Source organism: Heliconius melpomene, chromosome 6 (assembly GCF_056956725.1).
Source record: "Heliconius melpomene rosina isolate 202511_hmr_F chromosome 6, ASM5695672v1, whole genome shotgun sequence".
Classification (NCBI taxonomy): domain Eukaryota; kingdom Metazoa; phylum Arthropoda; class Insecta; order Lepidoptera; family Nymphalidae; genus Heliconius; species Heliconius melpomene.
This window is the reverse complement of record NC_140394.1, coordinates 7110799-7135841: the sequence shown is the minus strand read 5'-3', so window position 1 is coordinate 7135841 and position 25043 is coordinate 7110799. Positions and strand designations below refer to the sequence as shown.

The 25043-nt window shown below is 31.1% G+C and overlaps 1 protein-coding gene across 11 annotated transcripts in view; it reads right to left on the bottom strand.

Annotated features, from left to right (window-relative positions):
* Positions 1-25043, bottom strand: part of LOC146538268 (glutamate-gated chloride channel-like) — a 51991-nt gene that overhangs the window by 14369 nt on the left and 12579 nt on the right. For 8 of the 11 annotated variants that reach the window (XM_085186495.1, XM_085186491.1, XM_085186487.1 and 5 more), the window contains exons 2-6: positions 5596-5694; positions 3344-3433; positions 1541-1629; positions 1275-1370; positions 63-127 (exon numbers count right to left, since the gene is read on the bottom strand). In XM_085186495.1, the coding sequence (XP_085042621.1) occupies positions 63-127; positions 1275-1370; positions 1541-1629; positions 3344-3423 (330 nt within the window). In that variant the 5' untranslated portion in view covers positions 3424-3433; positions 5596-5694. The remainder of the gene's footprint in view (positions 1-62; positions 128-1274; positions 1371-1540; positions 1630-3343; positions 3434-5595; positions 5695-25043) is intronic. The other 3 variants (XM_085186496.1, XM_085186494.1, XM_085186493.1) reach the window with 1 other exon arrangement.

Below are 25043 nucleotides of genomic sequence, written 5' to 3'. Positions count from 1 at the left end.
CAGATAGCAGAATAGGTATATAAATAAATAAAGTAAATAATTTAGTAAGAATAACAACTTACAAGACTAGATTCATCTGGAGATGCTAAACTAAGAAGTAGCACGCTAACATTTACGGTGAGGACACCTGTAAACCAACAATGACGATTTGTGGTCATTACAGACTGTCCAATTCATTATATTTATAATTCAATTACAATAACAGCAATTTTAATATAAGAACGTTTTATTTCCATTGATATTGTAAAAAAGTAGTTAAAAAGGGTTGTAATACAACAAATAATAATCATTTGTATAAAACAAATTTAAAATTTATTACTTAATTAAATATTTTTTGTATATAATTTCCTTTTTATAATCTATTGGTATTAATAAAAATGTTTTAATTATCTGCAATTTCTTTTGTACATTAATACTGGCAGTTAAGAAGAACAGCAAAATAATAAGAAGGCTATTTATAAATTATAGCTTATAGATCTACTAGTTTACTTAATGACCTAGTCAAGCACACATTTATGTCACACAGAGCATGCTTGGACTATAAAGAAAAAAAAAACATCAAAGTGCTCGGTATACGAAAAAAATAGTTTATTTGTATCTTAACTATTATTACAAAACCGACACAACAATAAAATTGATTTCGCGCAATATTGAAAGAATAGCAATTATCATTGCAAAACGATTTGTTTTGTGTTTGTGAAAAGAGAAAATAAAAGCTTATTTTTATGTTCTATTTCATTAAATATATAGGTAGGTTATTGTATAACAAAAGTGATATATTTTTTTATTTAGCATAGCGAAAAATAATTCTTAATGATTGATTAAATCCCTACTTTTGTTAGTTTTAAATATAAAAAAGGTGAAGTTTTCCAGTCAATTGTAAATTTCGTAAGTTTTGTTTCTTTTTTTATATAGAATGTTATGTGCTCATAAACTAAAAATAATACTTAAAATAATAATCACAATAAATGTGCCGTGTGTGAAAATAAATGAAACAAAGCAAACTACAATTGCATTCATAATAATTTAAAGAAACATTTTTTTACACTCGTATCTACGTCTCGGCTCCCCTTGGCCAGAATTTGGTCTTCTCCAAAATAGTTCAAATATTCAGTCAATTCGTTTATGGTGCAAGGTGAATCCGAGTTTCAAATGATTATCACAACTAATTGGGTGCCAAGGATATTGCAGTGTAGATTAAATAAAATTATAGAAAATAAATAGGGAAGACAGTTTGAAGGATTTCTCTTTTCAAAAACATAAACACAACGAACCGCGATTGTGTGACCGAGGCCGGAGCGAGGGTAGACCAATATTACTTTGATTCATAGTGTCATTCGGCGAAGTTAGACCACAACAAAAATCTGGATCTGTAAGTTAATACAGCTTTAAAGCTGATATTCAAATTAGTTCCCTGCCAATTCAATTTCGTTCTTTAATATGAACATATCTCTTGGTCTTGTTTGAGATGGATTTAATGGTCTATAACTGTATGTGATGGTTTTAATGGTTTACGTGATCATATCGTCTATTTACTTACCATCTACTGGTGGAAGCAGTCTTTTGTCATAGCGGGAATTTTTTAGAAGATTGTCCAGAATTTCTTTGTCCGACTTGCCCGCTGCAAAACTGGAACAACACAAAGCACAATTGTATAAATAGAAGTTAGAACAAACATGCGATAGTGAAGTCAAATCAAAAGTGAATTTGATTTAATAGATTTACAGTGAATTTTAAATAAATTTAAGAATATACGATGTTAACACAAGTGCTACAATTAATAATCAATTAAAAGGATATCCAAACATGCTAGTTTCTTTATGTCCATGCGGAAAAGGCCATTTTAAAATTGACTACAATATAAAATCAAAAGAAGCTCTTGTAGCCCCCAAGTATTTCGAAGGTTGAATATAAACACACACATGTTATCCCTAGTTGTACGAGTATATTGAGCGTCTCTATATTTCTTTTGCTGCTTAGTTGCAGGCATATTTTTAAGGAAAATAAAAAGAAAATCACAGATTTTTACAAATATAATTAAAACGGAGGAACTAGTAATATAAACTATTTTTATTATTTAATTTTATTTTTGATGGCTAGAACTAACTCTTTATTTTTTTTCCAGACTATATTTTTCCTAGTCAGAAATGAACTACGACCACATGTACATGGTTCAACATTACATAACTGTGCTACGAGATTCGACGAAATATTTTTTCTAATTGTATTCACATTTAACTCTTTTAGCGCATAAATAAAAACATTTGAATATCAAGTAGCATTATACAACAATACATTTCACAAGTATCAAAAGTGTCCGCGGCGTGCAGTCTAGTCGTCTATAAATAGGGGGAGTATTTCACGCTCGAACAGATGTTTAGCGTGTTACATCCGCTTCGTCGCCCCGCGCCCGCCCTACAAACCTTTCTCATTTTTGCCTTGGAGTGCCGTTTAACCATGTCATCCGACTCGACTACCCTTTGTTTTAATAATTTATTTTTTGTTATCATTGTTATTCCCTTTTTATTTATTTTTAAAGATAGTAAAGTTTTACAAAATCTAATGTGAGGCCAGTCGTGGTGCAGAGGCACAGGCGTGTGACTGTAGATGCGACAAGTTGTCGGTTCGTTTCCCACTTGAGGACATTAAATATTTAATGTTTTCAATATCTTCGCGTTGAGTTACGTCAATCAACAAAATCTGTGTCTTAAAAAATATATAAAAATTTCGCTAATATTAAAATTCGTAATATAATATATTTTTTATGTTAGCTACATTTCCGTACGCTTACAGAAAGTCATTCAAGTTCATTCAAGGTCTACTTAGTGTTAGCTGTATGTATTGTAATTAAATAGAAAACTGTAGGCTTTTTTCATTAAACAAATGTAGGCACAACAAGTGCTGGTACAATTGTTTAGAGGATGGAGGGGTTGATTGCAGATTGAAGGTACAATTGTGAGGGAGGGTTTACTTTCCCTCTACATATCGCGTTTCAAAAGTTTTTAATGCATAGAGAAATGAAACTACACTTATACATTTCGAAATTAAAAGCTTTTAGCCAGAGGATTTAGGTTATGTTTACATTTAGGTCTGTTGGTGCATTTTATCTGCTTTTCTGTTAGAATGTTACATAAGCCTTAACACTTTGAGGGATATCTACGAATATTATAAATTTATTTTATTTTATATTTTTTACATGTATTCGTCTAACTTTTATGAATTATGTTTAGGTCACTAATATTTTTTATTTAAATGTAATTTATGTATTACTCTATATATACTTTTATAAAATATATGTTAAATATAAAATATGTATTACTATTATGTTGACAAATATACTTACATGTCGGACGTAAGCGCTGATGCTCTGCTGAGCATGAGGAGAAAAGCCACGGCGCGTGCCACCACGCATGACCAACCCATATTAGGACATCTGTACAAAAAAATTGCTTGTAAATGGAAGAACAGAATAAGTGTAATAAAAATTAATGTAGGTATTTACATATTTTATGTAACAATATAACAGTATTTAAAAAAATGCATGCAAAGGCAGTCTTTTTTTACAGGCTAAATGAAATAGGGGATTGTTTGTGAAAAAGAACTGTCAAGTGCGCGTCGGAGTCGCTCAGCGTAGGATTCGGTCAAATTTCAGGATTTAGGTCAACGGGAATATAAAAAAGTTGACAAACTTAAGTTACTTGTCGTTTGCACTCATTTGTATGAAATAAACTACAAACATAAGTTTATAATGGTTTTTGCCAATTATTTAAATTTCAGTGTTTTTTCTTTATTTACTTTTTTTTTCAGGTTCACGCTGTATCCCGCACACGGCAGGGTAGGCAGAGGGAATTTAGTGTTAAGTGAGGAACGGGGTGTTCCTCATTTTCTGGCTAATTCTGGAGACATTGCGTGTTGAGTGGCAGCACTCAACTCAACTCAGAGCGAAGAAATGGAAATATAAATTTAAATAAACATTTCATCTCCTCGAGTGGGGTTCGAACCCACAGCCAGTCGGTTTTACAGTCACACTTTGTGCCACTGCGCCAAGATTGGCATTGGACTTAGAGCTATTTAAAACGGAAATTATAAAAAAATGTGTTAAAACCCTACAGAAAATCAGGATGAGTGATATTAAATTTATATAATATATAAAATTACAATATATTTCCTGATATCGATTATTATATAAATGTACGATCCTGAACTAATAAAAGTTGTAAGTCATGCAAATACAGCGGACGAACTGACGTGTTGCGAGGCCACGTCGCAACATGGTTTTTTTCTGACAGCCTGGAATTAAATACATGACCTACATTTCGTATATTATGAGTTCTGACGTCAATCACTTTTTTCAATAAAATTATTAGCGTGAAATAACAGTGGATGTCGTGCAATTACGGTATATGTATATGTATATAATATAAAAATAGTAATATATTGTTGAAATCAGCGTTATATATTCTTATTTTTAGGGTTCCGTACCTTAAAATGTAAGAATGGAACCCTTATAAGGTCACTTTGCAGCTTTCGTTTGTAAGTTAACTTACTGGCTTACGTTGTTTCTGTAACATTGTATATATACGAGTATGTAGTATATAAGTTAATGGACGCTTGGGTTTTCAATGCAACCTCGCCGCAATATGCTGATTCCTTTGAGCCCCGTGGGATTCTCTGAACACAACGCAACCTATATGAGATTAAGACGAGCGCCTTTACGAAGGCTCTACCAATTTATTACGTACGTACGGAGAAACACGTATAGGGTTCGATCGTATTTGAATTATGGAATTTTATGTCCGATAGGTCTAAAACTATTTCAAATTTATTACTTTATTTAATCCTAAAAGGTTTAATATATTTACCTACTTACTACTTTAGTAGTTTATAGAATTTGACCATAATTGTATTCTGTCTTTAAATTTGCGTATTTATGAAGAGATTTTTGTATAAATATAAAGTTTTTTCCATATATCATCATATTTTACGACACTTAATCCAATTTCACTATTATCAGCTAAGCATATACTCCAAAACTTCTATAAAGTTCTCTTGGCCTCAATAGCAAAGTACTTGACAACGATGCTATTTCAAATCGTATTTCTGAAGGGATACTTCGAGCCTTCCCTTATTTTACTACAATGGAGTTTATAAAAAATGAACATATAGTCTTATATAAATGGGTGAAGCTATAAATATTAAATGATAAAAGTATGTTATACGAGGGAGTTCCACATCTATGACCTATTATTTTTATTATTTTATATTATAACATTTTCTCAGTGGAACATCTATTATTTAATTTAGAATATCAGAATAAAAAATCATATCTTTTTTTCAGTTGCACGCTGTATCCCGCATGCAGGGAGGGCAGAGGAAGCCTAGTGTCAAGATATTTCGTTCCCCACTTATTGCCGAATTCTAGAGGCATTGCCTAATATCAGAACTCAACGCCTCGACACCATAATGAAAAAATGAAAATATTAAATATTTAATTTCGTCAAGAGGGAATCGAACCCACAACGTGTATATGTAATGTATAGTAATTACTATTTCAAGTTTCATTAGTAATCGGTTAGTGTTATTTCTTGTTATTACCTTTCTGCTGACTGCAGAGTGTTGTCGGCATGTGGAGAGACGCTCAACTTGTTCGCGCCGCCTTTGTCCTCTGCCACAACATTATGTACTTAAAGGAATCTGTAATAGAATATTTTAAATATAAATCCAAAAATGTTCTCTCTAGATTATCTTAAATTATTTTGGTTAAGTTATCATCATACAATATTTTAATTAAGATTTTTTTTATATAAACAGATTTGGTGTAAGTTAACTGTAAGTTGTATGCAGCCTACATTATATTGCTAAAAGTCACGAGCTTTATCTAAATTTGTCGACCATCGACAAATAAATAAGAAAGCTAGACTAATAAGAGTTGCTTACGACTTGAGTGATACATATAATAATATTATTTCTATTCTATCTTTATTTCCAAATCTTACATTACTAATTAGTATCTATCTTATTTTTACTGACTTAGGAAAATAATAATATAGTGTTATTTTTCCTATATCACATTTCAAATTTGCAAGTATTTTATAACAAGCTTTCGAGGAACAAAGCAAATTTATTTTCTTAGATCCATCTTTTTTATTAAAGCTACAGTAGTTTGTCCAAGTATCATTGAAAAAAATGAAACTTATTGAAATTTAATATTTTTTATTGAAATATAATATTAAAACCATAGTATAAATGAGAAATTAATTTATCCACTCACCAGTGAAATTTTATATTTAATTTAATAATCCGCTCTGTGTTTATAATATAAAAATTATACATTTTGATTATTATTCATAAGTCGTTACAAAAGTAAAAAAATATATCCTTATAAATGTTTTAATAAATACTAAATTATTTTTTATATTAAATGCGTTATTATTACTCGTATGTGTATTTCATTAGAAATATCCATACGAGTATTTACACATTTCAAAAGTAGAAAGCGTATATTTCTTAATTGCAAATAATATTTTACATATTTTATTGAAACAAAAACATGGAAACACCATTTGTTTATGCAACTGCTGTACCGCTCTTGTTTTTAATTAACGAAAACAATTCCCCGATCAAATTAGGGCCGCCGTAGTAAATCCTCTGTGGAGTGTGATTATATTACCAAAAACTGGACGGAAAAAATGACAAAAAGTACTTTATTTTTTTTTAATTTGACCAATAGAATGACAACGATCTAATACTTTCTTTTTTTCTTCTAAAAATGAAGTATATACTTAGGATATAAAACATTCGTGCCACTTAGAAAGTACTTGAGATTTCTTCTAGCAGCATCACTATGTAGGGACCCTCGTGGCGCAAGGGTCAAGGGTATAATTGTAACGGTTGTGGGTTCGATCATTTCTCGAGGGAATATATTATTATTTCTTAATATTTTCATTTCTTTGCTCTGGCACCAAGGCAAAAGCCCGGTGTTTAGTTCCGCCACTCTACACAACTTACTATTCGAAGTTATGAAAGAAAATGAAAAACAGCTTTAATAAACAACGCTATCAACACTTAAGACATTTAATAATTGCTGTAAAAGTGAAGGCAAGACGAACTGAACGCCAGCCAACTTTATAAGGACTTGGTTATGCATGAAATGGGGAACGGTGCCAACTATTACCCACACTATAGGAATGCTCCTCCTTCCTATGAAACAGAAGACTCACAACTGGGTGAAATTTAATTGAGCTCGTGTGAATAAGAGCACTTTTAGGCGACCAAACAATTTGCGAGTAAATATTTGTTTGAATATGACTTCTATAGCACTTAAGAAATAACGAACTAACTTGTGGTTGTATTTAATTAATATGAAATAGAAAAATAAATATGAAAATAGTTTTAAATTTGATTTTCAGGGTTTCACGTCTAAAGTATATTTACAGAGGCTGTATGCCTATATATAGATTATCTAAATTAAAAATATAATTTCAATAAGTTTATTCACGTTTTTAGATGCAGCATTTAGAATTCTTTTCACGTTTCTCACGGCTTTCAGTTCATAAGACATTGTATGAAGCCATAAATAATACTGGCGTATCGAACGTGATCAGCTCTAGTAGGTATGTCATTTAAGATATTTCAAACTTCAATAGTATCGCCGCCATTACATACAATATAACAATTTACTCTAATTTAGATCAGAAGTTTAATTATCCTGATAATAATTGTAAGACTTATTTTATGTTGTATGTGGTAATATTACCGACTCCACGTTTTTTAGTAGGAGAATACGTCATTACTATTTATATATATATTTTGTAGGTTTTGGTTTTATTCATACTGTACGTTGTTAGAATAAAAAAAGCGCAGAGCTTTCGCTGCGTCAAATGGTTTTGATTTTTTTATAATTATCTTTAAATTTACTGTATTATAATTTTATATGTTATTTAATTAATATAATATTGAGGACAGTCGTAGCGCAGGGGCACAAAGTGTGACTGTAACGCGACGGCTGTGGGTTCGATCCCCATTCGAGAAAATGAATTATGTATTTAAATTTATGGCTTTTAGATATGTAAGTTGAACAAAATTAACTTTGCCGATGTATATTTGTTTTTGTTATAATACTACGAAAGTATAAACGATAAATAATCGTTTTTCATAATTGTTATCAATAATTCAAAACATTTTTTTATCATTGTTAACAAAAAAAACAAATGAAAATTAGATTCTTAAAACAATAAATACGAGTACTGTAACAAAATCGTTTGTAAGTATATTTGGTTAAGAACACCAGAAAATTTTGTCGACAGTTGTTCTTGCCATTTGTCTAATGAGCTACTTGGCTCGCTTCACGCTTTTCAAGTCATATTTTTGCTTTCATTAAGCATCTGTGAATTTCCATCATTCGCAGGCAAGTAAGCACTGTTTGCTGTTTTCACTTCATAAATACTTTTTGATCAATTTATGTAAATTATACCAATTATGTATAAGTAAGTAAATAAATATATATATTTTTTTGTAAGTAAATATTTAATTCCTTATACACATTTTTTTAGAAACAGTATGAAAAAGAGCATCTACTTATTAAGGTGTTAAGATGATGATGGAGATTTATAATAGTTTTCGAAGATATAAAGTGCAAGGAATAAGAAACGTGAAAGGATGTAAATTTTAGAAATATATTGTATAATTTAATATGTATCTTAAGCTTATATGAAAATAAACATTATGTACGTATGTCTATAAAAACAAATTTCGCCTTTTAAGACCGCGATGACCAATAAACACTGATATTGTTTAATACAGTACATCACTTTTGATCTTAAAATATTCATCTACATATTACGCAAGTTGTCACTAAAAATTCACTATCGAGAGTTGTTATATTTATCATTCTACATTTGTGCATACAGTACGTATTCATTCTCATTGAATATTCATTTCACGTTACTGAAATTGTAGCAAAGCAATTTGTTTTAAATGCTAAGATTTTGGTTGTAAAAATATTTAAATAGTAGGTTGTTATGTGTATATTGTGTTGACGTATTCAGAATGTATTTAAAAAAAATACAAATAATTAAAATTAAAATAGAACACGCTGTATCCCGCACGCATCAGGGTAGGCAGAGGGAACCTAGTGTTAAGACACCGTTCCCCACTTTCTGCCAAATTCTGGAGGCATTGCGTGTTAAGTGGCAGAACTCAACGCCTTTTCAACGCTCGACGCTTTGTCTCGGCAACAGAGCAAAGAAATGGAAATATAAACGTAAACAAATACTTCTCTTTTATCTTAGCTTATTTTATCTTTTCCGATAAAGAAAATTTAGTAAAGTTTTAAGCAAAATCATATTGCTAGTTATTTTACTTACTGTTTTATTTATTCTGTGCTTGTGCTTTTTAATTGTACACTACACTAAAAACAAAATTGAAATAATAAAATTAATTATGATATTGGACATGTACCTAATTACACATTTACTTTACATTTAAATAGCGCACTGCATTTGCGTTACCTATAACCAATAAAAAAAATATTATTAATATCAACGCAACAGAAATATCGTGCTCATGCTCTATTGGTCATACAGCTGTAGAATACTTTTTTATTGTTTTTTACCAGTGTTAAAGAACGTATAAAACTATTTAGGAAAAGAGTGATGTTTTATTACGATACAGTTTTATTATTACTTTTGAAATTAAACTTTAATGTCATCGTAAATAATTTTTCCTAGTTACGTTTATAAGTTTTCTTGTGTTTATGTTGTAGACAGGGTAGGCAGAGGAAGTCTTGTGTTAAAACGACTCCAATTTCCAAATCCAATTTCTGCCGAATCCTGGAGACCGTGAGTTGAGTGGAGGATCTCAACGCCGAAATCTGAATATCGAGGTAAAAACCTCGACACTAGAGCGAAGAAATGAAAACATTAAATATTTAATTTCTTCGAACGGGAATCGAACTCACAACTTGCCGCGTTAACACTCTTGTGTCTCTGCGTCACGACTGGCCTCTGGTAGAAGATAATACATAGTAAATTTGCAAAATAAAAATATTTTTTCAATTTGTATGTAGATACATCTATGGGTAAACAGGTATATGAAATACCTTACGTATGTGAAATCGTCTTCGCAAAATACCTACGTAGTATATACAATATGCAACAATTCATTCTAAATTCTCTCACCAGTTGCTGGATATTGCTCCCTCGAGGCTGGCTCAATGTAATGAAGTCGGGGAATCCACTGGAACGTATATAGGAAACTTCCTACAGGGGTTAAGAAATTCAACCATGTTTACTGTTATACTACATACTGATTCTTGATTGTATAGTAGAGTCGGAAATTACATTATTATAAGTTCATTTAGAAAAATAAATATTACATTACAAAAAATACATACGAACAGAAAAAAATTAGAATAATATTTTTATTGACGAAGTTAACAGTATTGATGTTGTCGTTAAGCAGATGGGAGGTTTCGTAATTTACACAACAAAAAGAATTCAAAATAATCCCGAATATAAAAAATATATTTTAGTATAGGTACTGTATGAAAATTAAATGACCTATATAAAAAGAATAAATAAAATGAATGCAACTATAAAATGTACTTGTTACATGAAATTGCACTTAGTGGGGATCTTTCAGTGACATTGTAACTGGAATGAAGCTGGTTGAAATTTTGTCCTGGGCAACGTTAAGTTTAGTTAATTGCAAATAATTAACAAATCTAAGCATAATCTTTTTTATACTGCCCATTTCGAAATAATTCCTTTTTTGCGTTGTGCTTAAGAAAACAATAATGTAAATTATTCATACTAAATATAAATAAGATGTTTCTTTTCACTTAACAAATTAATACAAAACTACAATAAAAACATTCTTGTAATAAAATTAATGAATTAATTAATTAATATTTATGGATAAAACCGAGATATTTGCCGCACTTTGGATAAAATTATACGGGCAGACAGGAGTTGACAACCTAAACACTGTAAGGATTTTTTTTACCTATAATAATAAATGTCATTTCTTGCATATTTTTTGTAAATTAACTAATACTATCAAATATTATGATTTATAAATAAAGGCGACTTTTAACTTAGCTCAAATAATTAAATTAGAAGAGAAATTGTTTAGTTTTCCTGGAACATGAGATAACACCATGACTACGTAAGTTCTATAAGGATTCCGACTTGCAAGTTACGCCATGCTTAGGCGGGTCAAGTAGGGTTGCACATAGATAATGTAATAGAAATAAGCTTATTACAGTAAGCCAGATAAATATACCTGAAGGTTGCTCTGTTCTATGCGAGTGGGCTCCTCTTGCCCTTAAGCCGTGGTGTATTCTTTTTTAAGATAATTATCTTCCTCAATTGAGTAAAAATTTAGTATGTTATCGCTATGAAGCCTTTATTATAACGTTAGATTTAATTTTTATTTATATTATTCATTTACTCGCCTTCTTCTTTTTTAGGGTTCCGCATCTCACAACAAAAATAACGAACCTTTATAGGATCTCTGTGTTACCAAAACGTATAGCGTACTTCCCGTGGATCTAGAATTATGAAATTTGTTAAGATTTGTGAACTTACATTATAAATGTTCATTTTTAATTTATTTATCTAATATATAAAAAATATGTACGGAACTCTCGGTGGGCAAGTCGCCGGTTTTTTTAGCTTACTGTTGTTATCTTACATATACATATATCTATATATATATAAAAGGACTTGTCCTCACTGACTGAGGTAAGACGCACGCACAGCCGTAACCGCTGTGCGTAGAAACGTGAATTTTGGACAGATGTTTACTTTTGTAATCTGGACATCCACTAAGAAGGGATTTTAAAAAATTATAACCCTAAAGGGGTGAAATAGGGGTTGTAAGTTTGTATGGAAAAAGTTTTAAATCGGCACCGATTTTTATAAAATTTGAAATTTAGATTTTTAAAAGTATTTAATTGAATACGTGTTTCATAGTTTTCTAGAATTCTCCCGCTAAGGGTGCAAATAAGGGGTTGAAAGTTTGTATCGATTTTTTTTAATCGGCACCAATTTTTATAAAATTTGAAATTCAGACTCTTAAAAGTATTTAATTGAACACATGTTTCATGGTTTTCTAGAATTCAACCCCTAAAGGTGCAAATAAGGGTTGAAAGTTTGTATGGAAAAATCTTCAAATCGCCACCGATTTTTATAAAATTTGAAATTTCGACTCTTAAAAATATTTCATTGAACACATGTTTCATGGTTTATTAGAATTCACCCCTAAATAAGCTAGCGAAGCTGCGCGCGTCCGCTAGTCTTACATATAGCAGGGAAAGCGTAACCTAGTGTTCGTTAACTGCACGTTGAGGTGAGATCTAGGAAATGAAAAATAAATCATTCCCCAGAGTAAGAATCGAACTCAGAACCGTCGCGACACGTAATCATATATATCTGTATAAAAATATATCTGTTATATAATTATTATATTAGTATAGCTGTAACAATAATAATTACATAGGAGCTGTAATTATGGGACACAAAATGTCAGTAGGGGAACCTTAGTAAAATATTTAACAGTTTAATGGAGTTTTCGTCTCGAGATAGCCCATAGAGGTGTACTTAATCAAGTCTCTTATCTACTCTTTGAAGAGCTCTTAACACGGTGGCACTAATTCTGTAAAGTGTTCTGTAGAGTATGGTTGTTCTCAGCTAAAAGTAGTGTATAGTCGAAGATATTTATAAATTGGCCGTTTAACAATGAATATGCCATTTGCTGTTAGATTGGAATCACTCAACGGCTACATCAGAAATAGCCCGACGTCCCAGGACGGAGGAGTTACTTCATATCAAAATAACTATCAATATACCAATATAATTGCTGTGTGGCCTTACTAAAATGTTTATTCATATACATTGTACCAGCCAAAATGAATACTTATTGGGACTAAACGCGGCTGGAAACGTGCAGGTTGTGAGTTCGATTACCACTCGAAGAAATGAAATATTTAATATTTTCATTTTCTCGTTCTGGTAACGAGGCAAAGCGCGGTGTTGGGTTCCGCCATTCTATATTAAGCTTATATTATTGCTTATCTTATCTACATATGTAAAATTCAACTCAACACATTAAAAAGTTAATATCATACGACACACCAAATCCACCAATAATTCAGTTAAATATTTTATAGTTAAAAATAGCAAACAATATAACGCGAAATATTTGTTTTTTAAATTCGTTTTTAGGTGCTAATTGCAGGTACTTTGCCGACACCTCGTCTTTGAACTAAAGTTTGAAAATTCACCCAAATTTCGAGTTTGCGACACGTAGAATATGAAATAATTACTCAGCCGAGCTGCGCGGAGTGTTATTAGGCCGCCAGCTTTTAAAGAGGAAAATTTGTGGAATATTTGCTATTTCACACCTTAATTTACAGTTCAGCGACAATTCTTTTGTTATGCCTCTTTAAAATATTTGCTTTACGTTTTGTATAGACCTAATAATATACAATATTTTCAACATTTACAATATTTTTGCAATTGTGTTTATAATAGAACAATTACCTATGTAGCTACAGTTACATATTTATGTTAATATTTTATTAAAAACTAGCGGTCCACTCGGCTTCGCCCGCTTCTTTCTTATTTAATATTTTTTAGATTTGAAAGATTAATTTAGTAGTTATAGTTATCTATACACACAAATTCTTTTTTTTGGCATTTTATTTGTGTTTGCTCTTATGTTTTCTAAAGAGTATTTTTCTTTCCTAGGTGTGGAATAACACCTAAAAATTGTTAAAAATTACCCACCTTACTGATCTTATGCTAAGCCTTCACATATTTCAGATGTTTAATTGTTATTTAAAAATTAAAGGTCTGAAATATATGAAGTCGCCTCACATTTTTATTATGTGCCAATCATATAAGGAAAAACTAATACAGTTCTATGTATTAAAGAAAGAAAATTTTCAATTTCTAATACAGATTCCTCTAACTGCTTTATAATTCATTTGAAAAAGCTAGTATATGATAGCCTAGGTCAGGTACTACGAACATATGTGAAGTTTCCCATAAAATCAATCAATTCTTCACATCGCCTATCGAATACAAATGAACAGTAACTTATGCATTCAGTTGGATTGCTAGTAAAAATAATATTTAAAATAAAAATGTCATTGAATTTCAATCAATTTAGAAGAAAAATATATTTTTATATATATTTTAACTTGTGTGTATATAAAAACAAAATATAAAAAATATTTTCAGTTCCATAATGTTTCGTATTTTATTTAGATAGGCAGGAGTTAGGAGAGAGAGAGAGAGTTAAGATTTTCCGTTTCCATTTTTCCACCGAATTCAGAAGGCAATGCGAAGTAATGAATTCTACAGGAACTCAGCTTTGTCTTGACACCAGAGCGAAGAAATGAAAATGTACATTTAAATAAATATTTCATTTTCTCGAGTGGGAATCGAATCTACAACCTGACACGTTTACAGTCACACGCTTGTACACGCATCTGAAAACTGGCCTGATAAAAATGTATAATATTTTAGGATATAAAGAAAAGAGAAATCAATCTTTACGATTTAACAAAATTCTATATTCGTCACGTACAATAATAACAACGTCAATATCGCAAGGAAAATTGCGAGCAGAAGGATACGCTTCAATTATTATGTGTAAATATAAAAGATATGAGCCTACAACGGAATTAACTTTCAGAGATGGCTTTTATACCGGAGATAAGGAAAATTCACGTTAATTTAATATTTTGCTACGTCTAAAGTTTTTAATTTCTTATACATATATCTAAAAAATAATAAAGATTAAGGTTTTTGTTTGTGTAACACTTAAGGACTACTACATTCACAATTTCATACTGTTTTTATATATAAGAAAATAAGCTACATCAATTATTATTACAAGACAATTCATTTATTTTAGTGAATATCTTAATTAATACAAAATAATTACAATTAACCTTCGCGCTTTATTCCACATGGTAGTTAGTGATCCTATTGTCATTATTTTCCGCCCGAATGCTTTATGAATGTCGTTCTTTATAATATAAAATTAGATTTCACCTATCTCTTAATAATTAATTAAAGTTTTATTAGTAAAATATATTAGGTACTTGTTTAATGCTTTTGTAATAAACTTAATTGAAATTTTGTATTACGTCCTTAATAAATAATAATGTGAACTATTTATCATTTTATATGAAATTAGTCTTCAATAAGTAATAAAAATTACAAACTCCACTTACAAAGATTGGTCAACTGATAGACACGAAGGTTATTATATTAAAATAGAAATATACATCGATTTATCTAGGCAATACTTTATAGCATGATAATTTGCATTTTTGTACTGATTGTACAAAAAAAGTTTGTGTTTATAAAATTAAGACGATATATTAGATTTTAAGAAAACAATAAAAAAATGAGTTTTTGAAAGTCATTTAAGATATAATAAATAAAATAATAAAGTACCTAAGAAGTTTAAATTTTATTGTAAAATATAATATTTCATTTTTCTAGTTTAATGCGTTAAGTTCAACGCTATGCTTGACCTCATTCCTAGAGCAAATAAATGAAAATATTAAATATTTAATTTGTATTTCCGTATTTCCCGTAGTTGTATATCTATGTTGTATATAAAAAAAGGTATAAAATTTTATTTCTTTTATATCTTGATAATAATAACTAATGTCTATTAAAACGAACTTCTTGGTTTACGACAAAAGTTTGTTGAAAGCGTTTTATTCTCAAGGCTTTACAACGAGAGAGAATAAATTGCCCAAGTTTTGGGGAGGTGGCCTGACGCATTGCCTTTTGAAAATACTTAGTTCCGACGACTAAAATTGTTATTGTTATTGTTGTTGTTATTATAATATGAAAAACAAAAATATTTCGAAATATCTATTAGACTGGTACAAACTACTATACTATTATAATATAAAGAGTATATGAAGAAAACGTAGCAAATTAACTCGTTTATTTTTAGCACATCTTCTATATTCTAATAATTGAGAGGTCAGGCTGCGTAATCTATGAAAAAATTCAAGGTTATTGTCATTGAAACATTTCATACATTTCGTTTATTAAACACTTGATTGCTTTGTTTAGACAACACGATTAGTCGTTGACAAGGTTGTGATGGGAATTAAAACGTGTAATCTTTTAAGATCGTGAAACCGTCGTGGCGCAGCGGCACAAATGTCTGACTGTATCGCGACGGAGTGGGTTCGATCCCCACTCGAGGAAGGGAAATATTTATTAACGTTTATATTTTCATTACTTCGCTCTGGTGTCGAGGCAAAGTGCGGCGTTGAGTTCTGCCACTCAACACGCAATGCCTCCAGAAATCGGCTGAAAGTGGGGAAAGGAGTATCTTAACACTAGGTTCCTTCTGCCTTCTATTCTTTTTTACTTCCATTATACAGGAATACGTTCGAAATTGTAATTGTAGTTTAAGTGTTACCTAAACAATTAACTGCTTAAATGCTAAAAGAGGTCAGAGGACTTTGTTACGGTTAAACAAGTAAGTTACTTTATTTACTTACAAAACGTTGAATCTAGGTCAATTTTCCCCAGCACAGCTGTTACTGCACTTGAAAATTAAAAACCTATAACAAGCTGGTTCGTTATCACGATTTTCAATAGACTTTAGCCGAAAAGCTGTCATCTTGTTTATATAACGTTGGATTTTGAGAACATAACTTGAATGTATAATTAATAGATAAGACATTTTAGGCAGTATTGTGGGGCTGCTCGTAGGTACGTGTTGTCTATATAAATAGTCAACAAAGTCTGGTCTGGTGGTGTTGTTTTTAAAGAGAAATCCTTGCTTAGTGTCAAATTTAATAAAAACAAAACAGAAATAAATAGAAATATTAAGAAATCAGTTTTAAAATACGAACTATTTATAGAGAGAGAGCAAGTCTGTATTTTGTGCTCTCCACAAATAGAATTTAATATTTATTGCACTCTGTCGTGATTTGTAACTTTTGTTCGATATAGTATTACGCACATATCTATTAATGTATTTCCCTTATAATATATGACACTATCATGGCGCAGTGGAACGTCTGTTCGTAAAACACGATGCTTTCAAGTTCGATTCCCTTACTGGGGAAATCACACTAGCACAACATTCTGGCTTCCCATCTCAACCCATCGTAAATAAATTCCTAAATTCGTAACACCCTAATAGAAATAGCTTTTGTTATTCAAATAGATATTAGCCCCAAAGAGGTCAACAGTAAGCTCGGGTATATTTAGTAAGAAAGTTGGACATTATGCTAATGTGTTGTGTGCGAGTGATATCATAACGTGAACGGACTCATTTTGCGTAATGTTGCGTGATAGTAGTGTTAGTTTTATGTTCCGTAAGTCCCTGGATAGAGCTTAGGTTAACAGATGAAAATAGAATATAGATAAACTTTTTTTTAAACCTTTCTGTTTTTTCTGTGACTGTAAAACCGACAGGTTGTGGGTTCCATCCCCACTCGATGAGATGAGATATTTATTTAAATTTATATTTCCATTTCATCGCTCTGGTGTCGGGCAAAACGCGGCGTAGAGTTCCGCCACTCATCAGGCAATGCCTCCAGAATTCGCTGGAAAGTGGGGAACGGAGTGTCTTAAGGCTATGTTCCTTCTGCCTACCCTGCTGTGTGCGGGATACAGTGTAAGGCTGAAAAAAAAATTATTTTCATTTTTATTTTATTAATACAAACATAAATTTATACTATATAAAGATTAACCCTTAAATGCATATTGTATCAAAAACGAAACAGAAAGTTTTACACGATTCAGAGCCCATAAAATTTTTACTATGCATAATTTTGACTTATAATATAAACGAATAGTAGTTTCTGAACGAAAAAGTAAAGCATTGTGATTGGTCCGCCGTTTTATGATGCGTTCATATGTCATTGTTCGCTGTCCGTTACAAGTTTCAACAACAAGTGAATTTGAAAGTTTTCATCAGGCGTTATTGAATGAATCTTGACGCTAATCCATATAAAAAAAATATTTTATCATAGGTAAGTACTTTGATTGCATGGTACCATAATATTTTACATTCGAATTTTATATTACAAATAATAAAAGCATTTCTTTTGCTTGTATCAAAAATGAGACATCATGCATTTGGGACTTTGACTTGTTTACATTTTCGCTTGGTTGCGGGCTTGAGCTTTTTATGTATTTTGTTTTAGAATGGAACGTAAAAGAATTGCCGATAAGGATATTGAAGATTATTTAAGCCAGTTAGAAGGTGGTTACTTATCCGATGGCGGTAACAAAGTAGATGAAAACGATTTTGAAGAAATTCTAACTACTGTGGAGCTGCGAGCGGTGATTGAAGATGGTGAGCAATTTGAACCTCAAGCCGATGTGCAAGACCCTCCTATGATAAAAGATCCTCCTTTAATTGAAGACCCTGTGTAGTAGTGGTAGCCAACCAATTCATGAAGCTATTGATGTGCAAAGGCTTATATGAAAAAAGCAGTCACTTATATCCTAAGAAGATAATATTCGACTTCAAGGTTGTAATGATCTTCCTGCATCAATAATGACACTAGAAACGCCTTTTCAATTCTTCTTCTATTATTTTACTCCGGATTTCATCAGCAATATAACTGAAGAATCGAACAGATACTCCGTTGAAAAGCAACCAGATCGTCTTGATTGTGTAACTGACGTTGAAATACGTAAATATATGGGGGTATTTCATTCGATCCTATTGGCATACTAAATTTGACTTTCGGCCCATATCTGTCACTATGCCTGTAAACAGTCAACAACAAGTAACTCGTACTTGGGCAGAAACAGAATCCGCATGAAATGTAGGAAGTGGTACATTAGACTATTCCATCATCTTCTTGACTTGACGGTTATAAATTCGTGGGTCTTATATAAGCAGGTTTGCTATAAAAAGAAGATAGCTGCGAAAGATATATTGAATTTAGCAGAGTTAAGAACAGAACTTGCAGATGTTCTATGTAAATATAAAATCCACACCCAACCTGCAAGAGGTCGACCAAGTAGTAGTAGTAGTATTCTTAACGGTACTATAGAGGAACCAGCTCCTAAGCGAAGGAATACCCTTCAGGTAGTGCCATCAACAGACATTATACACGATGGTACTGACCACAAACAAATACGCACGGATAATCGCATGCGGTGTATGATGCCAGGGTGTAAGCTGCTAAGCAGCATCAAATGTGAAAAATGCAGTTTTTCTGTGTTCAAAAAAAATTCTGACTGTTTTAACAAGTTCCACATTTAATTACTTATACCTAATAAATAATTCATTACTTTGCAAACATTTTTAATTATTCCTGAAAATAGAAAACACCTTATCAAAAAACCAAAATCTCTAAGGGCCGTGAATACTTGATTAGGTATTAAATGCATGTTGTATCAAAAATGATACCATACGTTTTTTGATAAATATTAATGATAATATTACATAAATATTTATTTTACTATTTTTCCCGTATTTGTTACCCCTATATATATAACATATATTTTTCTCATCACAATAAAAAAATCCATGCATTTAAGGGTTAAAACACATTAAGCATCTTGTTATTGTTTCTTTAAAAATAAAAGTTAATATAATATTTGCAAAGAGAAAAATCTTATTGTATATCAGGAAAATGCTGCATTAGAGTGTAATAACAGTATTGCCAACAAAGGAAATGTCTTATCTTGTTTACAGCAATAAGAGAAAAGCTTTATTTATTTATTAACAATGTCTGGAGATCTGTTTGCATTTTCACTTACAGAAATATTCTTTTAAGTGCCTCGACGTCTTCTAAAAAACGTACGCTTGGTTTGTTGAAAAAAATTACTAGACATTGGAGTACAAAAGATGTTGCCTCTTTAGTGCCGGCCTTTTATACTTAAAGTGACTGTTTAAAAAGTTATTATTCATACTTTATAGTGAAAAAAAGCGAATAAATAATTGCACGGTTTTCATTTAAATAATTATATTTATTTGTGTATTTATAAATGATTAAGACAAATGTATGTTAATTTTACTGATTATTTGATGTTCGTAGTTAATATGAATGTGTAGTATAACGTAACTCAGATTAAGTAATAAAAAAAAATCAGCCTCACATTCTTATCCCGCATATAGGCAGAGGTTGGCAGGGAACCTAGTGTTAAAACACTCTAGATATACTTAAATACATAAGAATAACTTAAATTCATTTAATTGTGCTACTCCATTATAATATACTAGCGGACGCGCGCAGCTTCGCTAGCTTATTTAGGGGTGAATTCTAATAAACCATGAAACATGTGTTCAATGAAATATTTTTAAGAGTTGAAATTTCAAATTTTATAAAAATCGGTGGCAATTTGAAGATTTTGCCATACAAACTTTCAACCTTTTATTTGCACCCTTAGCGGGAGAATTCTAGAAAACTATGAAACACGTATTCAATTTAATACTTTTAAAAATCTAAATTTCAAATTTTATAAAAATCGGTGCCGATTTAAATTTTTTTCCATACAACCTTACAACCCCTATTTCACCCCTTTAGGGTTATAATTTTTTAAAATCCCTTCTTAGTGGATGTTCAGATTACGAAAGTAAACATCTGTCCAAATTTGATGTTTCTACGCACAGCGGTTACGGCTGTGCGTGCGTCTTACCTCAGTCAGTGAGGACCAGTCCTTTTATATATATAGATAATATAATAAATATAATAAAAATGATTCTATTTTTATTTGATATTATAAGTACTGCTAGGATAGTTGCAAAACAACACATCAATCCCAACTAAGCACTGGACACGTAAATGTCATACTTTGACCTATGAAAATGTCCGACAGAGGCAATGAACTTTCACTAATTATCCCCATGTACTTATATTATTTTGTATTTCGATTGGTATTAGAATAAAAGCGAGGTATATTTTATTACGAATATGTCTAATATATGAAAAACTCCTTTAATATAAGAATGCTTAGGGTTAAACCGGATTATGCCCCAATGGGATATATCCCTCACTTTCTAAACATCCAATTTACAAAAAAAAGTGATCGGGAATACGTTTATAAATGCATTCAACATGCGACCCGGATGCTCTCTACATATTGTATCTATGTTACGCAAGCCTTGTAAAGGATCCAATTCAATTCGATAGAAATTTTCATCAGTCCAGCCTAAATTAATCAATGCAGAACTAACTTCAAAGCTACATCATATTTGTGGATGTCATATCGTCTGGAAATCAGTTTGCAAATACATCTTTCGTGAACATCGATGCCTGTATATGCAGAGCCTCATAGATTTGTGAACGTGTGGTTGGTTGCTGCTTGTCCATTACTCTAGGGTAGAGCGGAACTGATGCAAATGATTGGTGAAGATTTGTCGATATGACACATAATAGTATAAGAGTTGTATGGCTGGGCAGACCCTGGCAATAGCCGAGATTAATGCCAGGAAGAAGAAGTATAAGAGTTGTATGAGCAGAGAGAGAGAGAGAGATAAAAAATAAATATGGTTATAGACCTTTCAGTGTGATTATTAAATTTTTTAAAAGTAATGAGTGTAGATTGTGTACTTTTGTTTCACTTGTTAAGAATCTAAGACTCGGATCTAAGTTAATTGGATCTGGAATTACGAGAGCAAATAAAACATGGGCTACAATACAACAGTTATATAAAATCTCTTTTCAGAGTATAAATAAATGTTGGACAATGTTAAATATATAAAAAATATATATTGATATTCCATATACGTACTAGAGGTAACTTGTATATAGAATTTCATATGTATTTATAGTTTTAAGTTGAACTGAATTCGAACCCCAGTAGAAATTGAACTCACAACCGCTGCCTTTACAGTCTGACGCTTTACCATTGACGGCTTTAGTTAGGACTAAGAAGTATTTTTTAAATCACGTAAGCAAAGAATGTAAAAAACATGGACAACATATTAATGTATATAATAACAAACTCGTTAAGTGTTATTTAAAATGTAAAATTCAAATATAATTTTTCATTAAAATACCTTTGTGAGTACGTTAACAGTACTAGCGAACGGCATATAACAAATATAGTATGTAAACTTACAAGGGTCGATTAGACTGCATACATATTTTAACACTCGCTATGGGTAAAGCCTTCTAGCGGTAATTGTTCAGTAAGTTCATTTTGTAAAGGTTAGTTAAGCGTGGTTATTTTATAATATAGTTTTGTAATATAAGGGTGAAATCATTATTGTACGATTATACTGCTTAAATGCGATACTTTTGTAAAATATACTACCTCTTTACGTTATTTTACTTATAAATATCAAAGAAATAAGGACTTTTTCCTATCAAGTAGTATTCCAACTAAATATTAAGTTTGATGATAAAAGCGATGTAATATTAAAAATATAAAATTTAATTTTAGTAGCTAGCACTTAACCCATACTAATATAACTAGAAGCCGGCTGTAATAAAAACCCCGGTCGCGTTGTTCGTGTATTATAATGTCAGAAACTAAAAAAATATCTACAGAGAAAGGAAAACATTAATGTTATTAGAAATAGAGAAAGGAAAAGTTATATAAAATATGGCCTGTTATCCTGAAAGCTTGGTAATTAATGTTTCTTTTCAACTGCAGTATTAGGTACTACAGCTTCTCTAGCGTATTTTAAATTTAGACAACATATTGCAATATAGGTCAAAAAGACCTCTTCATTTAGTTAATATTTTTAAAGTGAGTGAGTGAGTGAGTGTGAGGTTATGATGGCGTAATGGGACAGCGCTTGACATACTGCTCACGTAATGGTTGTAGGTTTGATTTCTGAACGAGAATTATTTATTTTCAGTTCTCCACCCTGGTAGATGAAGTGGATTTTTTAAGTTTCATAAAGTGGATATCGGTGCTGCTTCACACCATGTTGTCATATACTTATGTTTATTGGGTGGTACTACTAATATAAATTAATATACGCGTAATTTACTTTATCAGATATCATAAATAATAGTATTTACAAAATGGGCATATGCATTAGACATATGCCCATCTTGTAAATACTATTATTATATGTATAGACATATGCCCATTTTGTATTGTTTCCAGTACGTATAGCTTAGTTTTTTATTTAATTTCATTTCGTTTATTATTCAATTATTACAGAATTTGAAATAAATTGATTAGAGAATTTAAACTTTTACAACTTTTCGCGTGATTCATAAAATAATCATCGTCAAAAAATATAGGATAAAAATATTTTTCTCTTCGTATTGTATTCGGTTCCTTGTAACAAATCTAGCAGTTCTAAAGATTGTTTCCCTTCGAAAAAAAGAAAGTAAGTAAAATGGGCTTTACGATCGATTGATTTGAGGAATTGTTTACATATAAAATATTTTTATTTCTCTAGTTTGGCAAATAGTGACGTCAATACTACTTACAATGTTTTTTACAACGATAAACTATTAAAACTTTTAAACGAGGTATCAGATTATAACGCTGCTTTCAGTAATAAAATATGTGCTTGAAAAATTGAAACCAATTGGAACTAAAGTAATGTATACCTAAGTTATTAATAACAATTCTGAAGTTTTAAGTTTAAGTAGTTAATAATTGATGATGTTCTACTTCTAAGACAAATAGGTATACGACGAACAGCCGCGGCGTGATCACGCCCTAGTCTACGCGGTCACGGGCACCGGCCAAATTGGCACCACTCGCTTAGTTAATTTTATCGATCGTACCGATTGCCCTGTTAAGAATATATAACTATTTAAATGTAAGCGCTTTTGCCATTTTTTTGTAGTAATAAAACACGTTATTGACAGGATCTTTTAGGCAAATATATAAGAAAGTTCGGTTCATATATATTTTTTACATTATGTTCAGCTTCACGCAGCTGATGTCTTTTCCTTCTAGAGTTCCACTCAGTCTGAAGGCGATGGTGGTCCGCAATAGGCGAGTCTTCCATCGAGGCGTCGTCGTGCGTGATCGGTCTCGGGGTTTTTGCCTTAGTGCCAGAGCATAGGAATGAAAATAATTAAGAAAAAATAATTCATTCCTTAGAGTGGGGATCGAACCCATAACCGTCGCGTTACAGTCACCCTTGTGCTCCGGCGCCATGATGGCTTTTGCGTAAAAGTATTTTAAAAAAGTATTTAAAAAATGTAATAACACGACGCAAAATAGTTCCATATTTTACAATTTGTTTTAGACTATAAAAAATTCTGTAAAACATATTAAAAAGTTTTTATATTTTTACAAGTGTTAAACAATACCACTTCCACATCCGCAGTTGAGTAGCAAAAATAAAACCACATTCGTCGCTTCCACTTTGTATTCAGATCTATTGTGCATTGCTTTTGTAAGCTTTTCTGATCTCTTTGGAAGAATTCCGAAAGCCCTCATCAAAGCTGCCCTACGTAAGACTTTCTTCTTTCTGTTTATAAAAATAGATTATTTCATTTCTCATATCTTAAGTTAATTTTTATTTTTCTTTATATTTTGTGTAATAATGCTTAATATTAAGGGAAGGTCGTAGTGAGTTGGCAATTTAGGAGCACAGAAAAGGGTGACCTCGTTCCGAAAATCCATTGTCAATATGCCTACAATTTGCAATATCGACGAAATTGGCCGCATTGCTGTTCTGAAATCGATTGTTGTATTTCCGCTTGCAAAAATTTTATATTTTATTTTTTTTAATGTAAAACTATAACTAATTCATGCGTTCAGTTGTTGGTATAACTTATATAAATATTATTATGATTTATTTGAACTATTTTGCCTCTAGTTTTTTTTGAAAAGCGTAGCTTCAATTTATAAAGCTTATAATTGGCCTTAATGAAAAATAAACAAACTAGTGTTTACGCGTCGTTCATTCAATATTGTTAAAATGTTAGTCACAAAAATGATACCAGAATTTTGGGTATCCCGAAAGTTTTTGTGTTAAAACATTCTGTTTTCCATTTACATTTTATTTTAGTGTTAGCTAATGAAACTCTACTCATAATCAAAATAATTGAACAATAAATATTTCTCAGTCAAGATGCTTTAAATATATTTTTTTGAATA